This window comes from Gouania willdenowi, chromosome 2, assembly GCF_900634775.1.
Source record: "Gouania willdenowi chromosome 2, fGouWil2.1, whole genome shotgun sequence".
Classification (NCBI taxonomy): domain Eukaryota; kingdom Metazoa; phylum Chordata; class Actinopteri; order Blenniiformes; family Gobiesocidae; genus Gouania; species Gouania willdenowi.
The window spans coordinates 8,975,583-9,002,631 of record NC_041045.1 but is presented as its reverse complement, the minus strand read 5'-3'; the positions used below and the strand labels follow the sequence as shown (position 1 = coordinate 9,002,631).

The 27,049-nt window shown below is 39.4% G+C and overlaps 1 protein-coding gene across 15 annotated transcripts in view; it reads right to left on the bottom strand.

Annotated features, from left to right (window-relative positions):
* The window catches only part of unc80 (unc-80 homolog (C. elegans)), a 62,142-nt gene that overhangs the window by 3,700 nt on the left and 31,393 nt on the right, over positions 1 to 27,049 (bottom strand). For 7 of the 15 annotated variants that reach the window (XM_028462675.1, XM_028462686.1, XM_028462697.1 and 4 more), the window contains 35 exons: positions 26,837 to 26,934; positions 25,819 to 26,022; positions 24,824 to 24,931; positions 23,702 to 23,840; positions 23,433 to 23,614; positions 23,220 to 23,351; positions 21,796 to 21,828; positions 20,854 to 21,040; positions 19,558 to 19,689; positions 19,323 to 19,466; positions 19,142 to 19,242; positions 18,984 to 19,070; positions 18,707 to 18,890; positions 18,484 to 18,578; positions 18,310 to 18,399; positions 18,135 to 18,236; positions 17,184 to 17,364; positions 16,839 to 17,104; positions 15,637 to 15,771; positions 14,214 to 14,352; positions 14,037 to 14,133; positions 13,788 to 13,958; positions 13,614 to 13,706; positions 12,287 to 12,505; positions 11,014 to 11,244; positions 9,508 to 9,631; positions 9,304 to 9,429; positions 9,102 to 9,225; positions 7,220 to 7,426; positions 6,946 to 7,130; positions 4,252 to 4,417; positions 2,699 to 2,878; positions 2,457 to 2,604; positions 2,238 to 2,294; positions 852 to 933 (listed from right to left, as the gene is read on the bottom strand). In XM_028462675.1, the coding sequence (XP_028318476.1) occupies positions 852 to 933; positions 2,238 to 2,294; positions 2,457 to 2,604; positions 2,699 to 2,878; positions 4,252 to 4,417; positions 6,946 to 7,130; positions 7,220 to 7,426; positions 9,102 to 9,225; positions 9,304 to 9,429; positions 9,508 to 9,631; positions 11,014 to 11,244; positions 12,287 to 12,505; positions 13,614 to 13,706; positions 13,788 to 13,958; positions 14,037 to 14,133; positions 14,214 to 14,352; positions 15,637 to 15,771; positions 16,839 to 17,104; positions 17,184 to 17,364; positions 18,135 to 18,236; positions 18,310 to 18,399; positions 18,484 to 18,578; positions 18,707 to 18,890; positions 18,984 to 19,070; positions 19,142 to 19,242; positions 19,323 to 19,466; positions 19,558 to 19,689; positions 20,854 to 21,040; positions 21,796 to 21,828; positions 23,220 to 23,351; positions 23,433 to 23,614; positions 23,702 to 23,840; positions 24,824 to 24,931; positions 25,819 to 26,022; positions 26,837 to 26,934 (4,949 nt within the window). The remainder of the gene's footprint in view (positions 1 to 851; positions 934 to 2,237; positions 2,295 to 2,456; positions 2,605 to 2,698; positions 2,879 to 4,251; positions 4,418 to 6,945; positions 7,131 to 7,219; positions 7,427 to 9,101; positions 9,226 to 9,303; positions 9,430 to 9,507; positions 9,632 to 11,013; positions 11,245 to 12,286; positions 12,506 to 13,613; positions 13,707 to 13,787; positions 13,959 to 14,036; positions 14,134 to 14,213; positions 14,353 to 15,636; positions 15,772 to 16,838; positions 17,105 to 17,183; positions 17,365 to 18,134; positions 18,237 to 18,309; positions 18,400 to 18,483; positions 18,579 to 18,706; positions 18,891 to 18,983; positions 19,071 to 19,141; positions 19,243 to 19,322; positions 19,467 to 19,557; positions 19,690 to 20,853; positions 21,041 to 21,795; positions 21,829 to 23,219; positions 23,352 to 23,432; positions 23,615 to 23,701; positions 23,841 to 24,823; positions 24,932 to 25,818; positions 26,023 to 26,836; positions 26,935 to 27,049) is intronic. The other 8 variants (XM_028462715.1, XM_028462733.1, XM_028462787.1 and 5 more) reach the window with 5 other exon arrangements.

Genomic DNA, 27,049 nt, shown 5'->3' with positions numbered 1-27,049 from the left:
GAGTCTCCAGGTTAAGAACTAAAATTGATTTATAAAATAGAATATAGAAATAACTGAATAATAGAAAATAGTAACATCAATTTAGTGTCAATTCTCCCTTTTAATGTCCTACCCTAACTTCCTCTCCTTTGTTCTCCTCCCCCACTACGGTGTAACACGATTGTTATATCCTTCCTCTTAATAATAAAGTTTACTTTACCCTTCCTCAGGGAGGGATGATGGTGGTCACACATAAGCAATAAAATAAATGTAAAAGTGCATAACTGTCACAAAATCTTCGATATACAAACAAGGTACAAAAAAAGAGCTAAAATTGATTAGACATTGTTTCATTATCAACTTGTGCAATGAAAACCATATTAACAATAGATTCTTATAAGATTAGCAGTAACATTTGGTTTGATTAGAAACATGCACACAATGAAATCATTTGAAAAATATGGGGATTTTAAAAATGTGCAATTTTGGTTAAAAACTATCATATTAATGATTGTGATTAAAACATGAACTAAGAATGCAAATCTAGGCGGGAGATGACAGGATGTAATAAAAACCGTAGAAATAAATCTATTCAGGAGGCACTAAATATTGTTTCCACTTGTTTCCAAAGTTTCTTTTAAATGTAAGGTATGACTTATGTATTGCATTATTATGCTTTATTTTAGTTTTTTAAATAGTATTCTGAGCAAAATGTTGCAAACAAACAAAGGGGGGTACTTGGATTCAGAAAAAAAAGTCAGAACCACGTATATATAGTAGACATGGTCAAAATGGCTTCTTTATAGAAAGAGCCAATCAAAACCTGCGACTTGTACTAAACCCACTGTCATGATTCGGGTCAACGGTCTCACCTGCCGGAGTCCTCGCTTTCTGCCGAGGGGGGGCTGGATGAGGAGGTTCTGCTGACCTGGCTCACTCTGCACGCTGGCAACCCTGGAGCACACGTGCACACATGCATTCATCAAACACAATCTAGTCTTCTACCATGTAGAGAGTGCACCACTACCGTGCTCGCCCACTGAACAACACACGGCTGCTACGCTACTCTATTGCAATGCATTACTAGACATTACAACAATCACAGAACAGAAATAAAATGAGTGCTGCCATGATTTTTACACTGAAAACACAAGTGACAGTAAGGGCTGGAGTAGCAACCTCGACAGTCTCGTCTTTAGAGGCTTAAAACGCCCCATCGTATCACCACTGCACTTTTGGCAAAGTTCAATCATTAAAAGTGAAACTAATAAATACCGTATTTCCCGGCGTATAGGATGCTCTTTTTTTATTTAAAGTTGAGGGTGCGGCTAATGTGGCGGTGCATTCTGTGTGTGGATTTTTCCATCAGTCACATGTGCCCCCCCCCCACCCCACAGCGGAATTAATTAACTATAACAGCTACTGAACATCACGGTGAACTGAACGTTCAAAAACCACGTTGCATTTGTTCAGAAGCGATTGTGTCGATGTGATCGCTGTTGAGGAGATGGTGCAGGGAGGGCCGATGGAGAGCTGTATCAGTCCGATTTCAGTAAAAAGTGACCATAAAAAGCTGTGAACGGACTGATAGTGAAGAGGAGACTTAATGTAGCGATGGAAACTCGTCCGTTAACGGGAGTAAAGCAGCCCTCCTACCTGCCTCTTCCGATTGGCTGAGTCATTGGAAGGGCACCCTCACCTTTACGTGAATTTTTCTTGAAAAATTGCTAAATTATTGGAATGCGGCGCGTTAAATAGCCCACAAAATACAGTCCATTAAATCAAAAGGTGGTGCAAAAAAAGGAAAAAAAATTGGTAATGCGGGCTCTTGTTGCTACACCAGTTGTCCCTTACTCCTACAGATTGGTATCCATAGGAGGACGCCCAATTTGGTCAACGGAGAGCCTGAGAGACACAGAAACAGTATGAAACACCATGGGAGATGATGGCATAAAAAAAAAACTGTAAAGTCCTACAGGAGAGGAAAAAGAGAGGCAGAGCAGGGGGGGCTAGGGCTGATGGTCCTGCTCCAGCTTTGTTGGGAGGAGAATGAGAGGATGATTGTCAGTGTGGAGCTTAGAAGGAATAGGGGACAGTCACATGACACACTGGACCCACACAGACAGATACAGACAGGTAAGTGTGGTGGGGGCCAAGGTGTTTTGATGGCAATGGGTGACCAAAGGGGGGAGGCTGTCCCCGTGGCTGACAGATGTAAGACTGCACCAGCGGGACACACACACACGGGGCCACTGTACCTAGAGAGGTTACCCTCCTGCAGAAGGCCCTGGGACTCATCTAGCACATTGGGTTCACTGTAAGAGGGGGCGAAGGAGGACAATTTAGGGACCTTTCCATCTTTGGGGTGGAAACTAGATGCAAATCCATAGACCTAGAGTTGTGGCAACCACTGGTTTATCTATTCTAAAACAGCTTTTCTATATTTGATCATAAAATAAGCAGTGATAGTGATCTACCTGTGGCTAGGCAGCATGGTGGTGCGAGGGGCTTCGGGCTGTAGGGAAGCTGAGCCAGTGGCGTGGCTGGAGAATCGTCGTTGTGACATCACCCGAGGCAGAAAAGCTTCGTGCTCGCTCACCACACTGGGAATGCTCATGGAGTCATCTTCAGAACCAATCAAACACTGAGGTTACTTTCAAACATGTGATTAAAATCAAATGCATCGATGAGTTATGAGCGAGAAAAATGCATGTTATACTCTCTTCATCATCCTCATCGGTGCGACTCAGTGTGTCTTGCGAGGGCTGGCGAGACGGTTGGCTGTCCTGCTCCCAAACGGTCCCGGTGCCCGTGTTGGATCGAGACATGGTTGCCAAACTGAGGCGATAGGCTGATGTGGAAGTGCCCACTGTGCTGATGGACGTCTTGCCCTGGTAAGCTGCCAGGTAAGGAACAGACACAGTCAAAATAAACAACAAAATAATTAAATTCCCTAAAGCAGAGCTTAATTTGGCCCGAATCCTGCTGGAGCAAGATCCGGCACCTCCCAGATTTTCACAATTAGCTTTTTTAAGTATTATATTTGGACAGCTGTGTCTTTTATTGAGTTGAAATCACTGGAAATTTCATTCTACACACAAATATGAATGTAAAAACTGAGCGTAAGTGAGGAAGAGCGCTGTTCGTTTAGCGTCGCTTTAACGGTTTTAATCAGTTGTTCTCAAACTTCTTTGGCTCAACTACCCCTTTCTCTTACTTTTTAATGCAAGTTCCTCCTTAACGTCCGACTACAGCATTCTTCTCAGAACTATTGATCATAATGATGGAATGAATGAGTGATAACACACATTTTAAAGAATCTCATTTTGTAAATAAGAGGAAAGAAACTATTATTAGTATTTAGTGTCTCCTGAATAGATTTATTTCTATTGTTTTTTTTATAAATTCCTGTCACTCCCTCCTGACTCAAGATCATTTCTATCATCATTTTGTGTTTTTTGTGTCATTTTGTCTGTTCTGTTATTATTATTGTTTAGTATATTTCTCTTTTATTTTGTGTGTTTTTGTTGTTATTTTTGTGTGTTGTTGGTATTATTTAAATGATTCTCTCTCCGTGTGTGTTTTTTGGCTGATATTTGGCATGTTTTCTTTTGTCGTTTTGCATGTTTCTCTATTATTTTTGTGTATTTTGTAGTGATCTTGAGTAATTTTCTCTCATTTAGTGTGTCTTTGTTGTCGTTTTGTGTGTTGCTGGTAATAAGTATTTTTCTCTCTTAGTGTGTGTGTTTTTGGTGTCATTTTGTAGCTTCAAAAGTTCAAATTTTTCAACTGTCAAATCATGCAAATCGCGTCACTTGAAGTCGCGTCATTTACGTTGATTTTGAACGTTACCTAGTCGTTCGGTGTGAACGCACCTTTATGGGTGTTAAAAGCTTGTAAGTATTTAGTATTTGTGGGTTTTTGTGTTCTGAAAGTTTGGTGACCTTTGTTTTTCTAAATTAGTGGTGATTTAGTGCTGTCTTTGGTGCTGAAACATGACAGATATAGACAGCTGAGTGAGAGATGATGCTCCGTAACAGCTGATTGTCCATGCTTCTTTAAAGCTGATTAATTATTATTTTATTAAACATTTAGGTTAATTGCTTGTTAGTGTTCACGTGATATTATTGGCTCATTTAGCTAGCAAAAGGCGCTTTAAAACAATGTATTCCGTGACATTTTTGTCTCTCTCTTACTGCCAGAACAACACGCGGCCTGTATTCCAGGACCTGATGATTTACAAATGAAGCAGTGCCCTAAAGCGTGCTTTACCTGAGCCACTATGCACCGCCTCCTTGAGGATCTTGAGCTCATTGTTGAATTCTGCAAACAAAGAGCTCTTGCATAGTGGTCGTGGAATGAAACGTCGCTCCAGCTGGTCAGCGATGTGGTGGCGTGCGGTGATCTCCTCCTGGGAGTCAGCGGGTTGGGTCAGCAACTAAAAAAGACAAGTATAAGTATCAGACGGCAGGGGTGCACATAACTTCTTTAGTCAGGTTGTTGCTTGATGCTCATGGTTTCCGTAACCACCAGAACAAAGGGATGCATGGAACGTGACATGTTCTTTGATTCAAACTAAACAGAATATGAAGCTTTCTACTGAAACGACTGAAAACTGAATGTCTAAATATCTGAAAACCAAATGAAATACTATTTCAAACTCTCGTCCAAAGAATGTTATCATTATTCTCATCACTCTCCTGATAACTGTCTTCCTATATTTTAATATGATTTTGGCTCCCAAGTGTGTCTTCATGTAAGTAAGTAAGTAAATATTTATTTATAAAGCGCTTTTCGCAGATAAAATCACAAAGTGCTGTACACAGAAACAATAAACATACATTTACATCACATGTGTAGCATCATAAAAGGGCAGTAAAAATTAAAAATAAAATCTTGTTAACTAAAAGCTTTTTTGAAAAGCGAAGTCTTCAAATGTTTTTTAAAAGTGTCCACGCAGTTCATCTCCCGGAGAGACTGGGGCAGACCATTCCAGAGTCTGGGGGCTGCAGCCTGGAACGCCAGGTCTCCTCTGGTTTTAAATTTAGTTTTTGGGAACCTTAGTAGACCCTGACCTGAGGATCGAAGGCTGCGTCCTGAAGTGTAGGGATACAACATGTCTGAAATGTATAGAGGAGCCTGGCCATGCAAAGCCCGGAATGTTAGAACCAGTATTTTATATTCAATCCGGAAATTGACAGGGAGCCAGTGCAGGGAGGAAAGTATCGGGGTAATGTGTGATGTTCTGGACGTACCGGTCAAAAGTCTGGCAGCAGCATTTTGAACCATTTGGAGTTTACACAGGGTCGACTTATTAAAACAGGTAAAAACTGAGTTACAGTAGTCAATGCGGGACGAAATAAAAGCATGGATGACCAGTTCCAGATCAGGTTTGGACAGTAGATGCCTCACTTTTGAGATATTTCTCAGATGGTAAAAACAGTTTTTAGTCAGTTGACGACAGTGGCCCTCCAAAGACATCGATTGGTTAAACACAACCCCAAGATTTCTGATGCTGGATTTCACTGATGAACCCAAATCACCGAGAGAGTTCTTAATAAGTGGGATCTTTTTATCAGGGGCGATGATCAGAGTTTCAGTTTTGTTGGGGTTTATCTGGAGGTAGTTTGATGAAAACCAGTTTTTAATGCATGAGATACAGTCCAAGAACTCAGGTAAAAAGTGAGACTCTGAGTCATTAAAAGAGCAGTATAACTGGATATCATCAGCATAAAAATGATAAGAAACATTTTTTGTAGCGTGCATTAATTAACTTCTTTTTCCAGGAGAATGGATGCAGGAGAGGTTTGTTGTGTGTGGACCATAAACAGTCCATGGAGTAGAGCTGGGGTCACCAACACGTTGCCCGTGGGCCCCAGGTAGCCCACATGGACCGTGTGGGCGGCCTTCAGGAGCTCTATTCACCAATGAGCTCCATCTAAAATCTGATTTACTTTCCAGGATTCAAACTCAACAAGATAAACACATATGAGAGATGTACCATAGTTAGTAGTACTTAGTAGAGTTAAATACTGCTGCACGTGATAAAGTTTTAGTATTAAATTACCCATCTTTAAATGTTTATTTTCACTGAAACATTGTGACAAAGCTTTTTAAATGCTGCAGATTTGGTGTATGGGTTGTGGTATGTTATATATTTAATATACTATATACAAGATAGATTTTGAAAAACGCAAGGTAGATTTAAAAAAAAAAAAACAAAAAAAACAAATGTATGTTATACCATTAGTTAGAAGTTGTTTGTTAGTCGCTAGTAAAATAGGAAGATGATAATTTTCTATTAAATATATTGAAAATGGCACAATTGCATAAATTAGGAGACATAAGTTGTTGCATGTTGAAACTTAAACATTTCCTACTTTTTTAGGTTACTGCTTACCCTCTAATTAAAGTGAATTTGTGAAAATGTAGTATTTAAGAAGTGCTGTCTATGAAGTAGCTCACAGTCTCAGAAAGGTTGGTCACCCCTGGTGTAGAGACAGTTTGGATTTTTATTTATATATAAAGGATGTCATAATGATAATGACCATACATTAGTTGTGTGACACTAGTTTCAGGCTGGCAGGAATTGTACATCGAGAAGTGACATTTGAACTTTCTTGCATTTTTAAAAAGAAAAGTTGTATTTATTTTTTTTGTTAGTTTATTATTTTTTTTAATTCAGTGTGCGAGTTGTAAAACTCAGAGTTCAAAGTTAAATAGATTTGAATTCATTGATTTGATTATAATATTAATAAAAACATTTTTTATTTTTCCTATCAAATTGATCTTGTGAACCCAACCTCTTGTATCTTATCGTATCGTCCCACCCTTAAATAATATGCGTCCTCTTCCAGGAGTAACTAAGACAGTTACATCTGGCTGTTACCCTGGTCAAAGATGTTTTCCCACCATTTATGCGCAGGACTAATAACACAACACTTTACGCTGGAGCTAATATCATACCTTGCACTGTACGAAGGGTCTCAGCAGGACAAAAATAGGGATCCGGGTTCTGACAATGAAGTCAATGAAGTCCCAGAAGGCCAAGCCTCCCACCTTCCTCAGGGCCATCTCCTTCACCTGCAGGCTCAGCCGATACCACTGGTTCCCCAGCGAACGCTCAAAGCACACCAACACCACCTTCAGAGCTGTGGAACCAACAAGACCAGATCAATCTTCAACAAGTTGGAGGCATTCTACCAACATGTGATACTGAATAAAAACTTGACTATTATACCCAGATAAGCTGCCTGGCTTGTGGATTCTGCCAGTCCCTCCCTCCGTAGGTCCTTCCCCGTGTCGCCTGGAGTAGAGCAGTGAGCTGGAGAAGCATCTAGCATGAAGTTCTTGGTGCGAGAGGTGGAGATGATCCGAGGGGGCAGAAGTATGCCGATGACAGTTCGTAGAAGCAGGAAAATCTCCGGCTGCTCAAGGTGGGGGCTGTCTGCAAATGCAACATATTCTCAGTTCAATGCTATTTCAATTTAAAAACCCATTAAAATATAGCAACTGGAACTCAGAGCTTTACTTTTGGACTTCAATAAATCTACTAAACCCCCCTAATATCCTTAAATATTACTAACACAGATTGACCCCTATGAAATTTGCCTCCAGAAAAAGATTTTCAAAAAATTGTTGACCAAGTTTTTGTGTCCGTCACTTTGTTTATTTGTTGAATACATAAATAACCCCTTAATAATAAAACCATGACCTGTTCTCTAGCGCCACCACCAGGTCAAACTTTCAGTTTTAGAGTTAGTTTGTTATAAAATCTCTTAAGGCTCAAACATACTAGGACGGACCCCGCACAGAACGGACTCGGCGCAGACTGTCCGCTCTCCTCAGAGCTTACATACGTGGGTGCACCACCGTGTAGTAGTTCCCATTAAAATCCTACACATCCCATGATTCTTAGCACTTCTTTGTAGTCCTTGTACTCCTGAGATATGTTTTAAAAGTGTTGCTACTGCCATAGCTTGTCTGCCAGCCCCTCTTCTGAGCTCGTGTTCATCTCTTCTCAACACTGACCTGAAATACAGGTCGGTGTTACATTTAATGCGGGTCGATACAATGCCGAGCAGTGTTTTGTGTGACACCAACTACGCGGAGAAGTCAGCACGATCGTAAAAACTGAGCTTTGCATTTAATTGGTCTGGCGAACTCCTCACGGACTCAGTTTTGAGTATGTTTGAGCCTTTATCCAACTCTTTTCTAATTTGGGGTGCACATTAATGACTCTCGGAGAATTAACCATAATGATTGATGTTGATCTTTCAATTTTTGGAAGGGATTGTGTCTGCGAGAGAGTAAACACTCCTCAAAATTAGGTTCCTCCTCAACACATATCACACACATTCTACTCTACGTCACTTTCACTGTGAAAGAGCTGTTCCAAAACCTTAATGACAGTAAACCTTTTCCTGGAAGACAGATTCAAGAGAGAGAGAGAGAGCGTTCAGATTGCAATACACAGAGCACAATGAGAAATTATTACAAGAAAAGGGAGAGTAAGCTTTTTTATATTGCTCCTCTTTTAGTTTGCATTAACTACCAAAGTCCTTGCGAGAATATCAGACACACACACACACACACACTATTATTTTTTTGAACGATAAACATTGAATGGGGCTAAATTGATCTCAAGGATAATAGGAGTGTCAGTGCCCAATCTTTTCATATCCTTTCAACGCATGCGCAAAACGAGTCAAATACCGGTCGGCTTATTTTACGGTGGGTTTCAAAGGTTTCAAACCCTGCTATTTAAAAATAATTAGAAATAAAAATAAAATATGTTTTTAGTGAATTATGATTTATTTTGGTTTTTGATTGTCAATGTTGTGTATTGTGTTTTTATCCATTTTTGTTTTTAAATTAACAATTAAAACAACCACAAAACCGTTACATATTTACAAGTGTACTATTAAAACATTCAACAAACATCGTATGGTCGGTTTACATTCAAATATCATGACCCAGGAGCTCTATCGTAAAATATTTGCGAGTGAAGGAAGTGACGTAGTTTACGTGCATGTGTTGAGAGGATCTGAAACTATCAGGCCCCTGAAAGGATTGGGCACTGACAAGGAGGGTTAAACCATTTTTATTATGTTTTTTTTTACCTTTACTTCCTGAGCCTACAGTCAAAACAAAAGGAATCAGAAGATTGAGAAGCATCCCCTCTCTCCTTTCCTGATTGGTAAACGGTGAGATCACATGACTGAGAGGAAAGTCCTCCTTCAAGGCCTGGTGAAGAAAACAAGACTCAATAAGTCCCTTCACAGGTAGGTTGATGAGGACAACTTTAGCCAAGATGTGTAGTACTTGAATCTGCAGGGCGACCAGCCGCACCACAGCAGTGCTGAAAGGTAGCGGAGGAGAGAGGTAGGGGCTGAGGTGGAGGAGGGGCAGACCGTCTGCCACGCTGGAGGGACCGACCACGCCCATCACCTGACAGACATGAAAATACATTCATTTAAATGTGCGATCACAAGTACAATCGATTTGATCTTCCCCTTCCTTGTGTACCAAGTTGACGCAGACGTTGATCAGTGAACGAAGGTGCGGAAGGAACGAGATGATTGGCTGTCGCTGCAGAGTCAGGCAGATTCCTTCTATCAGGCTGCTGGCCGCCTCCCACTCCACCTGTCTCCTGGAAAACACACAACCACACAGCAGCACCGTGCAAACCACACAAACGCACATTGTCAGGACTTTTCAAAGACAATTTACACAAATACGACTATTAAAATGTGTTTTAAAAAAAAAGGATAACAAAGAAAAGAATGACATACTATATGTACTAGTAAATACTTTTATTACATCAGATTCCATCTCTTCAGGACTGAATACTGACATCAAACGTTGCAAAGCTCACAGACATAGCCAGCTCAACAGTGCAGCAACACGCCGTGGTGTGTGTGTGTGTGTGTGTGTGTGTACACACATCTGAGAGCAGTGATCCCCCTCAGCCAGCTGTGTCACATCTGTTAGGACACAAACCTTTCCTCAATCAGCGAAAAAAAAATTAAACAAACAGCAAATGCTGCTTTGGTGAGCTTACTTGTGAAAAACTGATGTGTTTTTGTGTGTGTGTGTGTTTGTGTAGCTTGCCTTGTGCCCTGAGTAATTCAGGATAAAAAAAAAATCAAGAAATTCATCAACTTTTTAATACATTTTTGAAATTTAAAACCTCTTTTAGAGCAATATTTCATTTTAATAGTCTGGAGTTTGGAGAACTAAGCAGTTCTTGATCTGCAGACAAGGTAAACAATAGAACACCAAAGTTTATACAATGTAGTGAGTGTCAGGGTTATTATACTTTTTGAAATCTAATTTCTTTTTATTTTAATTGGTTTTTCAGATTTTTTTAAAATTTTTATTTATTTTTAGTTAGTTTAACAAGTAATTAAATAAAAACATTCATATGTCAAACCTGACAAAATATAATTTAATACCTAGTTTACAAAATATGGACATATTCAAGATTTGAAATCATCAAAATTCATTTCTTAATGTTTCGTTTCCTTTTCTGAAAAGTGCTTTAAATAAGTCATACCTGTATTTATCCATTCTGGGCCTGATCCTGACTTTTGAAAAAAGAGGCAGGGACAGAAGAATTATTTAATTCATCTTTCTTCATTTTGCTTCTCTTTCTTTGTGGTTTGTGTTTACATTAAAAAAAAGCATCTGTTGATTTCGTGGAGAAAACTTTGTGAGACGAGCTGACTAGAAAGACAACTCCTTGCATGTACACGACCAGGTCAGGCCTGGATTAAAAAAAAAACATAGGCCCGAATAAGCTGGACACTCCTGATTGAGGGGGACACTGCCACAGAACCATTACGCTTCCTCTCCCTCATCAACACTTGCTCACATGTACCTGCACGGAAACACACCACAGCAGCACTTACGGTACAGCACTCACGGCAGCGCTACAGAGGACAGTGCCAAGAAGCCGTCTATCTAAACACCACGGCACTGCCACAGCACGATACAAAGGGACATCAAGGGAAAAAAATGTATTCAACAGACCTGCTGCATAATGCTTGTGGGCGAGCGCACCTGAGCGTAGGCATTTTGTGGATCTTGTTGAACATGCGGTCCAGCCTCTTGAGGATGAGGATGAGAGCAGGACGAACGGCCTCGGACGACCAATCGGTGATGGGCAACATCTCCATGATGTAGCGCCGCAGCCCTCTGCTCTCCATAGTCAAAGTGTCATAGGGTGCCAGCTTCAGCAGGGCGTGGGCGATTTCTGCCAGCCTAGACATTAAACATCCAGTATTATGCATTTTTTTCACACATCTATATTTGTTCTAAGAACCCAAACAACATAGTCTTTGAGGTTTATTTTTCAAAACTCGCCTGTTTTCCAGAGTTTTAGCCCTCTGAAAAGTCACCTTCAGACCGCGGAAGCAGTGTGTGTGTTTATCGCAGCAGCAGCAGTAAATCATTAACAGTTTTCCTTCTCCTCCTCTGACCACAGGAATAGTCCATTTAGGACAATAGTCCATTATTTTGTCAGACCGCTGAGGGGCCACAAACACCTCAGATCATCCCATAAAGGTGATACGATGCGATATAACAGCTTCTAAAATAGAACTGATTGTGAGCGCTCGCTCTGCCTCGCAGGGAAGTAAACTCTCAACTATCAGCTGAGTCAGCTGTTTTAAACAATCACATGAGCTGCTACGTCTCTTTCTTCTCCTCCTCACCTCTTATGACCACAGAAATACTCCATTTAAGACGACAGTCCATTGTTTTGTCCAACCGCTGTGTTGCATTGGGTCACGAACCGTTATACGAGGTGGTATAACAGCTACTAAATATGGAACTGATTGTGAGCGCTCTTCGGTTTATCTATATACTGGAGGAAAGATATTAACTGTGATATTAACAGTAATATCAACCTGCCTTCGCTATGTTTGTTTTACTTGTGAGGTAGTTTGAGAGGGAGGAGCTCACATTCTTATAGGGTAGGAGGAATTTCTGCGATGTGACGTCACGACGCAAGAAAAATCCAACTGTACCATTTGGAGCTGACTTTTTACAAAATGTGGAATAAAAAGAGAGGGAGGAAACAGAACTTTTTCCAACTTTGTCCCTCTGAATGAGGCTAAAGGAATGTATATCACTGTAGCAAAACCATTATAAAGTGTTTTTTTTTTTTCATGTACTGCTCCTTTAAAATCAATACATCATTAGTTATTTTCCACTATTCTCCTGAACACCACACATTGAGAAGCTAAGCAAAACATACAATAACATCACAATGCTGATATAGAAACAGTTCACCAGTCCACACCTCATGTGGGATTTGATGTCCAGCAGCTCTAGAGCTGTGACTCGTGGCTCTCCAGCAACATTCTGCAGGATCTTGAGTCGGGGCCCGCAGTGTTTGTAAAACTCCGTGCAGATGTTCAACAAGGACTCACGAGGACGCCGGAACTCCTCCCTGGCAATGCGCTCGTCCAGCTCCTCCCTGGGCATGCCTTGGCCCTCCTCGAGGAGGTGGAGGTTGTCCCTGGGAATGCAAATATCGCTGAGTCGCGGCTTTCAGTATGCAACAGTCGTCATTCTGATGGTAAACAAACATCTAGTGCAGTGAAGCTTAACCAGAACAAAGAGGTCAGAGGTCATTACTTTTAATGTCTCTGAACTGGCTCCCAGTCAGCCTCAGAATAGACTGCTGCTGGTGTATACAGTAAATGTGTGAATGGGTTTGGTCCAGAATACATCAGTGAGATGTTAGTCAGGTATGAACCCAGCAGGTCTCTCAGATCTATGAACACAGGTCAGATAGTGGAGCCCAGAGTTCACAGCAAAGATTTTAGTTGTTATGCTGCAAAGAAGAAGTGGAACTAACTACAGCAGAGCTGAAGTCACCATCACGTGGAACATTTTTAAATCAAAGTTAAAGGAACTATTTTTCTCTTCTGCCTATGATTGAGTTGGATAATTTTAATCATATTATTGTTGATTTAATGTTTTTACTGCTGATTTTATTGTTCCTATTTAGTTTTTAATGTGTAATATTTTCTATTTCACTTTTAATCATGTATAGCACGTTGAATTTCCTATATTATGAATTATGAATTGCACTATACAAATACATTTTCCTTGCCTTGACAAATCTGTTCCAGATATACAAAAACAAACAGTATAAGAGTTTATGCATTTTTTCATTTTCATTCATTAGCCTTACTGGCAGCAGTCCATAAAACAAGTTTACAGTGTAATACTAAAATGTTCTTAAAACATATAAATAACACAGAAGACACAATAAAAACTAAAGTCACAAAGTAAGAGCTTATGAAAGACAAAACTATAAAAGCCACCAAATAGTTAAAAATAAATTAGCTAAAACAAGAACAAGGTGAAGTATTTTTTTTCCAGGTGCTGTAAAATTACCGATATGGGATGTTATTAATGTTTGTAAATACACACATTTGACATATTTCATGTGATCAACCCATGAGATCACGGTTTGTATTTCCTCACATGTGACAAAATTAGAGTTTGGTTTTCATTTTTTTTTAATTCGTCATAGTCCAATTATCGTCACTTAGAAAAATGTAGTTGAATATTTTTACCAAATTCACAACATTAACACTGGTCTAACGCCCTCTGACCTGGTGTTAGCACCTCCAGACATGGTGTGGTTAGCCGTCGTCCCACCCTTATGGCCTTGATCACAGCGGGACATCTGGGGGGCCGTCATGGGCCTGTTGAGGACATAAGTAGGGGTTATGTCATGCTCGTTGGATCAAAAGAGTCTTTGCTGCCTGCACTGACAGACGATGTACCTCGTGAGTGTCTCAGAGCTGTAGAGGAGGGCCTGTAAAGATGTGGCCAGAGCTGCAATGGCAGCGATCTCATCTCTGGCTGCTGAGGCTGATTCCATTGTGACTGTATTGCTCTTTAACCTCTGAAGGTAACAGGGAACCAGGGCCTCCAGAACCATCATCATCTGTAGACTGAGGAGATGCAGTCCAAGCATTGATAAAAGAAAACACATCTGTGGAGAAAAAACTGTTTTAACTCTAATCACTGACCTCCTAAAAGACTCGGGCGCATACGCCGCCACGGTGACACAGAGCTTTATGGCTTCACTGATGGAGAAGGCCAAGTCCTCATTGCCATAACAGAAATCTGATAAAGGAAAGACAAAAATCCTTATTGTCACAGGAATAACAGGAGTGGAACAAACTGGCTGAATGTATAAGTGTTACCCAGGGAACGCAGAGGTTTCTCAGCCTTTACCAGCTCTAGGGCATCCAGAGCATCCAGGGTTTCACCCTCCAGAGAAACCAGCAGGTCAAACAGACACTGGGCTGATACTCCCTTGTTCAGACCAGTGCTGGTGCTGGTCTACAAGATAAAGATAAAAAAAAGATCATTGATGATCTACAGCAGGGGTTCTCAAACCACCTCATTATCCTCACATCAATAACACACAATTTACTGTCATTGTTGTCCCTGGATCTATGTATTGAATGTATTACCAATAAACAAAATATGTGAACATTTATTTGAAAAAATATATTTATGATTTTGGAATTGCTTAAAATCAAAATAGCGCAATAAAAATTGGTAATGGAAACACCTGATTTTGGAAAGAACACTCAAATATCGGTAAAAAGTTTTTACGCTTTCATGAGGAGGAATTTCAGACGTTTCGATATTGAAATTTGTAGCAAAAGCGCAATGGAAACACTTTTTTTTGCAAACATGACGTGACGTATCTGGTCATATGACCACTTCTCTCCAGGTAAATATGACACGGTGCGTGTAAACGGAAGGAGACCCAGACATCTCTTTGCATTATACTTTAAAATTATTAGTGCCACATTAGACGTGAAACTACCAAGGAATACAGAGTGTTATAAGGAGGTTCTGAGCGTCCGTCTTCCTGTAGCAAAGAGTTTTCACGGGAGTTACGAGGCGCCAGCCCAAAACAGCGTTCAATGGAAAGCGCAATTAGACTTTGTCAACATTTAAAAATATCGCTTTTATACCCAGCTATTCAGGCAGTCATCATCGCACTTCCCAGTCATACAGCAATGCATCATGTCCAGTATCATTAACTGTAAATATGAATGTATATGTTTGACACTTTTGTAATGATGCGACATTAATGATAAAACATTTTTTTTTAAATTATATTTCAATAGTAACTAAGCCCCTGCTTTCTCCTGTCCTGAATTTCAAAAAAATGCTTTGATTGTGGGAGGGGCTTCTGGAGCAGTTAAGACATGCCCAATTTATACTATAAAATCTCCCGTGACCAATCTATGCTATGCTAACCAGCTACTCATTACTCAATATACCTCTATTTACTCTTCTCTCAGTCCAACAGATTATAGAGCTCACAGGTGCTAGTTTTTATAAAAGGGGCGGGGCTAATAGTGCTTGTTTGTGGTTTAAGATGGTCCCAAAATGTCACATGATCTTGTTCTCAGCCAATCGCAAAAATCATTTGTAATATCCTGGTTTCAACCCATAGAGGGCAGTCACTCTGACATTTTACAACTAAATACGACAAATTGAAATACTTTACCTTTGTTTTTTTAGATAAAAAAAATTAAAAATATGCATGCATTCAACAAATACAAACTCTTAATGACTCCACACAGATAAATTCTAGGGTCTTACCGTAAACTCGAGCAGCGGTGCTACGCTAGCAAACAGCTGCAGGATGAAGGGTTTCCGGTGGAGGACGTAGAACTGCCGACAGCAGAACTCAATGCCTTGCCTCAGTAGGGGATTACTCTCATAGTCTGCATAAACCTGTCACAGCAACACAAGGCAAGCAGTAACTCTGACTCTGACCTGTTTGGGATGCCCACTTTCCACCAGTGAAACTAATGGTATATACCACAAACTAACATGGACAAAACACATCGAATCCATGAGTGCTAAAATGGCAAGAGCTATAACTATGATAAAAAGGTATTCATACTGTTTGACATGCAAGTCAAGAGAACAAATGATCAAAGCACTGGTGTTTTCACAGTTGGATACTGTCCATCAATATGGTCAAATAGTTTAGCAACTCAGATTAAAAAAATTACAGGTCATACAAAATAGAGCAGCACGTGTGGTGTTGGGCTGTGAGTACGGAACCAGCACTAAACTCATGTTAAACAGACTGAAGTGGTTATCTGTGCAAGACAGGTTACTGTATTCATTGCTCTCATTCTTTAAACATATTGTACATTATAAATGTCCACAAATCCTCTATGAAAACCTGCTCTTTAGTAATGACAAACACAACTCTAGTACAAGGCATGCAGGGAAGTTTAATCTACCAAAAGCCAAATCGAAATGCCTACAACAAACGTTCACTTATATTGTGACTCATGCATGGAGCATACGGAAAACGTAAAGGTATTTAAAACATTATTAAAACAGTTCCTTCTAGGAATTCATGTATGAAAGTGTTCTATTTGTGTCATTAAGGAACCTATCTGAAGTATGAAAATAGCAGAGATTTGAGAATGTGTAACGGTATTGTATTATGGTTGAAAATGGAAATGAAATGGAGTTTGCATTTGATGAATTTGAGGTGAGATAATGTTTTATGATTTTTAGATAACTTATTACAAGTATAATGAACTGATTTTTGTTTGATGACGTAAATGTAAAATGATTGTATTGGAAGAAGATACATTTTCTGTATTTTAACAAAACTATTTCTATTGGACCCCAGGAAGAATAGCGTCAGCTTGACTGTGCTAATGGGGATCCACAATAAATAAACAACAATATATGACAGTGTTTCTCAAATGTGGGTATGTGTACCCCTACTGGTACATGACACAGTACCACAACTGATCAGGCGCAGATTTGCATACCTGCAGCATTGTGGGTAAAATCCACTGGTAACCACTCAGAGAGAACAGATGATTGAAGTGAACGGCAGTGTTGATTGTAGTGGCTGTGTACTGCCTGAGGAGGGCGCTGTCCTCGGGGTGGAGCAGCAGCGCCCCATTAAACACATTCAGGAACAGCATCATCTCATCACCCCACGGGTACTCACTGGGCATGCCCAGAAACATCTCCTCCAGCAGCTTGATCCACAGCACCTTGTGCAGGGTGTCCAGACCAAACAACTCCTTACCTGCCATAGAGAATACATATAAATATAAATGTAAATGTCTGCTGTGCTGATGGTTATTATGCGCTGCTAGCTTTCTAACCCTGTGGCTCATTGAACAGGGAGAACTCTGCATCGATAGCAGTGCGAGGAAATGAGGGCAGCCGAAGCAGGTCCTCCTGCAGTAGGGAGACGTGGGACTGCTTGTGCACGGTTGGCATGTTTTGTGTGAGAGAGATGAGAAAGAGGACGCGGCCGACCTCCTCCAATTTACGGGAAAACACCTGGAAAAACATCAAATAGATAGATAGCTTTATTTCAGACTATGGGGTCCATAAAAAACATACAAACAAACACAAAAATATATAAAAAGAATATAAAAATAGCACTTGAAGTTACACTTTTACGCTTCCTTGTAAAGCGTCTTTCTTTACCAACCTTTCTGAATCTATGAGGTCTACCTGTTTGATACACACCTTTTAAATACTAAATTTCCACGGTTTCACTTTAATTAAAGGGTAAGAAAATAAGGGAAACTAGTCGTAACTTACAAAGGTAGGAAATGTTTCAACAGGCAATGCTTTTTTTTTTTCAAATTCAACAAATTGTTTCATTTCGTTGATCCTATATTCCTACAAATCATAAAACATGTAACATTTGTACAATTTAACAATTTTGTAATATTTTACATAAAATCCACTTTGCATCTCATAACAATCTGCAGCTTCTTTAATAAAACTCCATCTGCAACACTCAAATTTGTCGGGATGTTTCAGCGAAAATGAATAATTAAAGATGATAAATTAATACAAAAACGTGTGAAGTGCAGCAGTAACTCGACAACATCTGTCACCTGTATTTGTCTTTGTGAGCTTGAAGCCTGGCAAGTAAATCGGATTTTACGGCGCTCATTGGTTACGGTAAGAACAGGCATGATGTCATTACTTTTGCATCCTTTTCTCGGGGGACATTTCTGCCGTCAGAGGCTAAATAAATGTCTCGTAATTTTTGTAGCTTTAAGTTCTTTGATCCCTGTTGTGAGTTTGAGTTGTACCTGTTTCTGGATGAGCTCCTGCCCTTTGTCGGGCAGCATGTGGACCAGGTTGAGCTGAGGAGACACTGACCTCCTGAAGGGATAGATATCTCTCACATATGTCTAAAGGAGTGAGATGAAAAGGTTGTCAAATAACAAATATACTACGCAAACAAAATAAAGCTCATTATTCTACCTTAGAATAATGGATGAGGTTCCACCGTTTGTCCATGAGAAAGTAATGTGCTGATCTTGCCTCGGGAATGTTGAAAAATTCGAGACATTCCTGGGTGGGTGGAGATAACATTGGAGACATTTTTATTCAGTGCATGTTGTGCTGTACACATTCACTGTGTGTTGGTGTCCTCACTTTGAGCAGAGCTTCAAACTGAGTGTCCTCATGAACCGGCAGTTGCGTTGGGATGTCACATTCGTTCTGGCCGTGCACCACGAGCGTTTTGGTCCCTTCATCAAGCACAACAAACAGCAAAGTTTAGCAAAGCTGTTAACAAGCGCTAAATTGTTGCTAATCTTTAAATTTCACGGTAAATCATGTTATATGCTCTTGTTCTATTCTGTGTCGGTGGGTTCACCTGGCATTGATGCGGTGACTAACAGTTTGACCTCACACTGTTCTTTCTTCATAGTCTGCTTTAGGTCCTTAAAGAAGAGCCCCTCCACGTAGCCCACCACCTCCCACAGGAAGGTTAGCGTGGCCGAGATGGCGTCCATACCCCACTCGCAGGGAGTTCGCACAAAGTACATGATCAGTCCCACCTGAACCACCAGATTACACCAAACAGGTCATTGAATGACACGACATAGAGTGAAGTAAAAATCTGGTACTGATGCAGATAAACGGTAGCTCACCAGATAGTTAAAGAGGATGTGAGAGGTCTGTGCGGGCAGATCTCCAATATTAAGCAGCAGCTTCCTCAGCATGTACATCAACTCATCCTAAGAAACAGATTAGTGAGTACAGACTGAGATCATTCAGCACCGTGCTGTCTTCAGGCGGTGACTTATACCTGGCGGTTGCTGACTGTCAGTTTTTCCAGAAAATGTCGGAGAACAAGTGCTGGATCTTCAATGAGGCAGTTCCAGAGAATCTGCTGAGCGACCGCACTCACTGGACAGACAATGACAAAGCATTTCCTACAAACAATCGCAATAATCTGACAGAGATTAGGAAAAGTATTGCAAACCTACCAGCAACGCCGTCCTCTCTGACCTCCCCGTCTTCCATCAGGTGCACAATGGGTAGGACGGCGGCACAAATGCATGCTGGGAAAACAGCCTGAGGTGGCTGCAGCATGTGGTGAGTAGGAGTGTGCTCTGTGGCGTTGTCTTCATCTAGTAAAAAACAAAGGAAATAAATCCTCTTTAGATAAGGAACCAGGAGAGTTTGAGGCGTCCAGGGTTGGTTTGTTGTTGAGCATCACACCTTCAGCACTGGCCATGGAGCGCACGGACCAGATGGAGCCTCGACGGAAGCTGTAGTTTCTGTGGGAGTTGCTGGAGGCACAAGATGGGCTGACGGACAGACGGCGAGACGCCAGGTTCACGACTCCTTCTTCTGTCGAGACCAAAGAACCCCGGTTATCACCGTTTTCAGTTTGAATCGTCTACATTGTGTACGAGCCAGGGTTGGGGTCAATTACATTTTTCAGTTACAATTACTTTTTCGATTACCCATGTTCACTTATAATTACAGTTACCAGCATTTTTTCCAATTACAATTAAATTACAATATTTTGGAATTACAATTCATCACAATTACTGAGCTTAAAATAAATAACCTAATAAAAGTTAACCTTCCCCTTGTGTTAGCTTTCTTTTAGCATCTCTATTGATAACGGGTCTTAAATCAGCTGTAAAATACACTAAAAACAAATATCTATCCTCTAATTTATTTCCTATCTATTGTTTACTTTGTTAAGGTTCCTAATCAATTAAAATATAGGTTTTAATATTATAGGTGTTGGCATCTGAGCCTTTTTGTGACTGTATAGCCCGAGATTAAAACAAAAATTTAATGGTAAAACATGGGAAAATTTGACACAAAACATAATTACAATGACAAAGTCAATTGATACATAACACAGGATATAGAGAACACACAAATGGATTATTCCTAAAAACACCAGATTTAAAACTCCCAGCAGTAATATATAATATGTATATAATGGTATAAAATACATTATACTTAATAAACCTCATAAAAGGTTTTTAATAATGTATATATTGCCACTCTAAATTTCTAAATTTAATTAATCAAATTTGTGTCATAGATATTAAATAGTATAATATTAATATGTACATTCATGTACATATATATCTGTACGTATGTGTATATGTTTGATGTGCATGGATTAACTGTATATATAAAACTTTTGCAGAATATATATTGTGAAAATAAGTTAAATTATTTGTTTTGTTTTGTTGTGATGGGCTAAGTGTGTATAAGCTTTGCTTCAACCAACACACTTTCGGCTGAAGAATTCTACAATTGAGTGTCGTTTGTTCTGTCTCGTTTTCCTGAAGACTGCCAAAATAAATTCAAAAATCATCAACTCAATCACAATTTAGTTACGATTACGACAGCAGCAGAATTTCAAAATTACAATTGCAATTATAATTACGTCTTGATTGTGAGTCATTATCAATTATGCAATTACAATTATAATTGACCCCAACCCTGACCCTGGTACGAGCTTATGTGTGGCACTGGCCTCCCCACCTTCCTCCTCCTGCTCGGGTGGGGGGCTACAGGTGGGCTCGTAACAGGCCTCCTGAGCCACGGGGATGGCGGTGATGATGCTGGCCTCTCGGCCCAAACGCCGCTTCTCCTCCTCTTGCTGCAGGTTTTTAAGGATGTGCTCGGCCCGCTGATGGGAGCGTGAGACCGCCCTGGCTGAGAAGGATTTCTACAGGGACGGAAACATCAGCGGGGGAGGGGGGGGGGGGGGGCTTGGATCAGAGTCGAGGCGGAGCGAAGCAGCACGTGTAGACATACAGAGGATTCAGGATGAGAAAATGCGACAATAGCTTCCGGGAACCAGTGCGCACAGCTGCTCTCTGAGCTTATGGGTACGTCTGAGGAGCATCAACTATGAATGACCGGACAACACGTGAATACAGTAAGTCTCCTCCAGCACAGTGACCACATGCTCTGATGCCTTTCCAAGTATCACAGGGGTCACCGTTTGGGTGTCAAAGAGAATTCAATAATGAGGAAATTAATTGTGACACAGATAAAATGTACTTGGACTGGAATATGGAGAATTTACTGTATCTTGTGTACAGTAAATGCCTCACAGCATACGCACAAGTGCTCATACAAATACATAGTCAAAAAGGCTGAACGCATGATATGAAAAACCGCAGACACAGCAAAGTCATTCTCATCCAATGACCATGCATCAAAAGCACAACACACACAACACGTCTGTATGTCCGATGCATGCTGTTAATATCCTTCGTACAACCAAACCGGAGCTAGATGACTTCTTTTATTAATGTGTGTGTATCTGGGATCAAGATGCAGCTGTCCTACATGAGCCATGAAACTGCCACAGCTTCTGCTCCACGATGAACACCTACTGTGTCCCCCGCCTATCGGTCATGATCTTAGGTAACAAGATGCATCAGCACAAACATCTGGACAGAAATACCAACTTACTATGGTATGGACTGACTGAATTAAACTGGGGTACTAAAAACAAAGACAGTCGATAGATAAATTATACAGCATGTGCTTGCATCAGAATTTAGTCAACACACTTTCACAATCATGCTGTTACACAAAACACAAAAAAACAAAAAAAAAAAAAGAGAAAAAACGCCTAGAAATCTACTGTAGAACGTTTGAATATTTGGGGTTTTAAAGTTTAGACTTTGGTAGCTCTGAGTTGTAATCAGAATGTATGGTGTATTGGTCTAATATCAGCAAAAAAATAACATTTCTAAAAATCTGATTGGATTATAAGTATTGTATGTGCGACGGAACAGTCCATTCCAGACTCCACTCCCGTGCTTCTCTCCAACAATGGACAGAACTTAATACTGACAGTTAAAAACATAACTGAAGTGAACCTAAATTGTAATTTTGCTGTTTAAAATATATCTTTGTTTTTGATTTATTGTTCTATTCAATTCTAAATTCACTTTTAGTAATTGTGTTCATTTTTTTATTGCATTTATTGATGTTTCTTTTTCTCTTTTTTTCTTTTTTAGAATCGTCTAATTCATTTTTAATTTATTTTATTCAATTACAAAATATTCTGATATTTAGGGTAAAATGTATGAAACCCATTGGTTAATAATAAATAAGCCAGTTGTTCTCATAGCTACTGTTGGTGATTACTGTTCTCTAAGTAATATCACTTGATCAAGCCTTTTTTTTTTTTTTTAATAACATTTCACACTGCAAAATAAGTAATAATATACATGTATGAGTCGTGCTAATACTCAAGGATTCAATATTGAAAATTGTATCGGGACACCCAAAGATTTATGTTTATATATTTAGTTAAATGCATATTAGGTGCATTAATAATAGTATTTTTTCCCCTTTTTGGACTACTGCAAATCCTTGCAATCTTTGCCTGTCTGACATTAATTTCATTTATTTTCATTATATTTAATTTTAATTTGATTTTGATTTATTTAAATTTAATTTAGAATAGTTGTCCGATTATGATACACAAAAGAAATAATTTGTTGTAATGAGTGACGTGTGTGTCTTTGAAAATATTGTATACGATGGAAAACTGTTGATTGAAATGTTGTTACATTGTTATATCTCCTAAAAAACAAATTCATTAAAAAAAAAATAAATAAATAAATGAATAGTATTTGTAGAATAAAAAAATAAATATAAATAACTACGACTCAATTTATTGAATTTACGTTGTACGGTTTTAAAAATGGAACTATGCCATGTCCTGCATCATGCCTCAGAACTGGAATTAATTCATGTGTTATATAAATAGTCTCATCTTGAGCCTCACCAGTGCAGATTACAGATAAACGTCCATCTTTAGTGGTGTGAGTAATGTTTATTTGATTATTGGGCCAAACAACAGAAAAGATGAACAAACTCACAGACTGGTCTTCATTGATGGGGTCCTGGACACTGCCCGTGTTCTGGGGAACCCAGGGAGGGTCAAAGATGGGGACGCATGGCATGCCCAGTATTGGTGACGGCAAAGTGAAGTTGATGCTGGGGGGAGGAATCTGAAGCCAAACCAGCAAAATACACAAAGTTACACATTATGAATGTCTTTGAGAAACCACAAACAGAGTTTTCTTCTGTACCTTAAAGATCTGCTGGGCTCCTTCCTCCATCCGTGGCCACACCTGGTAGCGAAAACGCCACAGGGTGTAAAACTTGAGGATGGAGTTGATGCGCTGGCAGGCCTCCTGGTGCTGGAACTCTGCCATCATCATCTCCGTCACAGCATCAGGGACCTTTACGGCGCACAGCAGGAACATGGCAGCTGGTGGGACAAACATAATGAGGGACAAACCCACATCTTAAAGATTCTCTAAAGTTTAGCAGAGCAGACGTGCAGTTCACCACTGACCCGCAGCAGCCGCCATGTGTTCATCCACGCTGAGCAGCAGCTCCCAGGCTGCAGGCTGGATGTCTCCGTACATGTCGTCTGTGAGGATGGGGGCGGCTTTGATCAGCAGGGACAGAGGAGCTGGAGACAAACTCATGACCTGAGAAAAGTGAGGAAGATCAGGTCAACACAGGGTTCAGGGGGTGTTGTTTTTACACGTCGGGTAGATATTACCACAAAAACAAGTGAATATAAGCATATTTTATTCAAAGAAATAATAGTTGTTTAATATTAAAAGAGAACAATTGGTATTGGATCATATTGGCCTGCATCAAAAGAATGTATGGTGTCTCGATCCGATATCAGCAAAAAATTACATTTTTAAAAATCTCCGATACAAACAGTCCATTCCAGACTCCACTCCAGTACTTCTCTCCAGCCTCTCACAGAACTAAAATAATACTGACAGTGAAAAAAAAAACAATGAAGTGAATTTTAATTTGTTTACATATATATGTATACTTTTATTCATTTGTATTCGTTATTAGTATTTTGTTATTTTTAATATTTTTGCACTTTATCTTTCATTTGCACATTTTCTTTGTGTAGTCTTGCTCCTTTTTCCTGCGTGTGTATAATTATTATTATTAATGTTGATTCGGATTGAAATGCTATTTTGCACTTTGAATATTATTATTTTTAATAGGTTTGAGAGTATTTTTCAGGGTCTTCTAATTTATTTTATTCAATTGTATAATATTCTTATGTTTAATATAAACTAGTGGTTATTTTGCATTTTAAAAATATATATATTTTTTTATTTGGGTTATTTTTCAGGGTCTTAACAAACGGGGTCAGTTGTTCTCATACCTACTGTTGCAAACTACTGATCAAGCCTTTTCTAATATTCCACATTACAAAATAAGTAAGAAACGTATGTATTATTCATGCAAATATCAGCCAATACTTAATACTGCAATATTGGTATGGTATTTTTTTTAAATTATGTACCACATTCACTCACACACACCAATAATGACAACAATTAATTAATCCATTGTCCATTTGTTGGAATTCCTCAAAGCTGGTGCGTGTTTTAATGTGTTAAATGCACTGGTCGTCATGGTGATTTCAAATCCTCACCTGGTTACGAATGTACTTGAGCATGCCCGTGTCTTTCTTTCCCTCTGTGTTGGAGTCATTGGGTCTTCTCTTCATGGATGGAGTCCTCAAGCAAGACTTGTCCGAACACTGGTGGAAGTACACACACACGCACGCACGCACGCACGCACACGCACGGAAAACATATTTAACACTTCATTGCAGTAGTTCTCAAAAATGTTTTCAAATTTATTGAACGAACGGATCAAGTAATGTCAGATTTCATAATGAATAAAAAATCAAAGTGTGTCAAACTCAAGCCTCGGGGGCCAAATCTGGCCCTTTCGACCAACCAATTTGGCCCGCAGGGGAAAGTTAAAAAGACAAATTACCAAAGAATCCAGTTGTAATAATTCAATGAAAATCCACAATATTTGGAGGATGGCAATTTTCCCACGGCAAATTTATCACGGCAGTCATTTTAAATCTCAAATTGTTTAAAGAACAACATTTTCATGAAATTATTTCACAAAATTTCTCCAAATTAAATACGAATTGGTCACAATCCTGCAGGGACTGATATCTGTCACTTATCATCTAATTTTGTAAACAAGTGAAATGAAACAGTATTTAGTGCCTCAATAGATTTATTTCTATAGTTTTTATCATCTACATTCATCTACCTCCGATGTGGTAGATGAGATTAACTCTTGTATTTAATCAAATTTATTAAAATAATAATTAATTAAAATAATTCTAATTATTTCTATCATCATTTTTTGTGTATTTTGTTGTTGTTTGTCTGTTCTTTTTTATTATTCAGTATATTTGTCTCTTACTGTGTGTTTTTGTTGTCGTTTTGTGAGTTGCTGGTAATATTTAGTAGTATAATAATTTTTCACTAAAAATAATATACATAAAACCCCATAATTTTGATGCTTTTATTTGTTAATTTTCCTCTCTCTCTCTTTTTCAAGTACCCCCTGTAGTGCCATTGCGTACCCCCATTGGAGAAACCCTGGTGCAGTGGATTGTACCTCTTTGGTTTTCTTTGCTCGTGCTCCAGTGGTACCAGTGGAGCTGCTGTCCTCCCTCAGGCCGTCCACCGTCTCACCATACACGAGTTTGATGGCGCGCACGAGGCGGGCGCAGGAGCGGCTGTGGTGCTGGTAGCAGCGCGGGTGGCAGAAATCGATGTGAGTGCAGATGAAACTTTGCTGGTTGCACAGCAGGATCATAATCTGTGTGGAGACCAGATGGGAGGAGCTTAGAGAGGAACATGGTACACACCGGAGTTGGGGTCAATTACATTTTTCAGTTACAATTACGTTTTTAATTACCCATGTTCGATTACATTTCAATTAAGATTACAGTAATTAACATTTTTTCCAAAATTTTTTGATATTAAAAACCTAATAAAAGTTAACCTTCCTCTTATGTTAGCTTTCTGTTAGCATCTCTTATGATAACGGGTCCTAAATCAGCTGCAAAATCCACTAAAGACAAATATCTATCATCTAATTTATTTCCTATTTCTTGGTTACCTTGTTAGGCTTCCTAATCAATGAAAATATCGGTTTTAATATTTTTGGTGGGGGAGTCTGAGCCTCTAAATGTTTTTTTTTTTTAAATGGTAAAATGTGGGAAAGCTTGATGTGAAATATATTTTACTGGAAACTGTACATAGAACTCTAACACGGTTTCCCCAGTTTTGCGTAAAATTATAATTGACAATTTTTATAGAATTTTCACAACATTTACAATTACAAAGTCAATTATCTATACTCAATTATAATTAAACTACAATTACAATGGCATCAGATTTTTTAAATTTCTAAATTCTAGACTTCCTCCTACTACTTTTCGAACATGGATTTTGTACCATTTGTTCTCTCTTTGCTTTGTTTGATTTATTTTCATTTATTATTATTATTTTTTCATTGTGGTAGATACACTGGCGTTGTGTTTATGTTCGCAATAAAATTAAATGATTACATCATAATTGTTATCAGCTACTGGATTACAATTATAATTGAGTGTCCACGTGTGACGTACGTGCAGCCAGGACATGTTGCGGTGGTAGTTATCCTCGGCACCTGCTGAGCCCTGGCCCTCGGGCTCGATGCTGGGTTCACTGGTGCTAAAAGGGCTTCCTGCAACATCAAACAGCACCACAGCAGTAAATACAATCCTACTGTAAAAGCCGACGACAGGAAAAACTAAACATCTGGATGAGTGCTTCCCAATCTTTTTTGCCCCATGTACCCC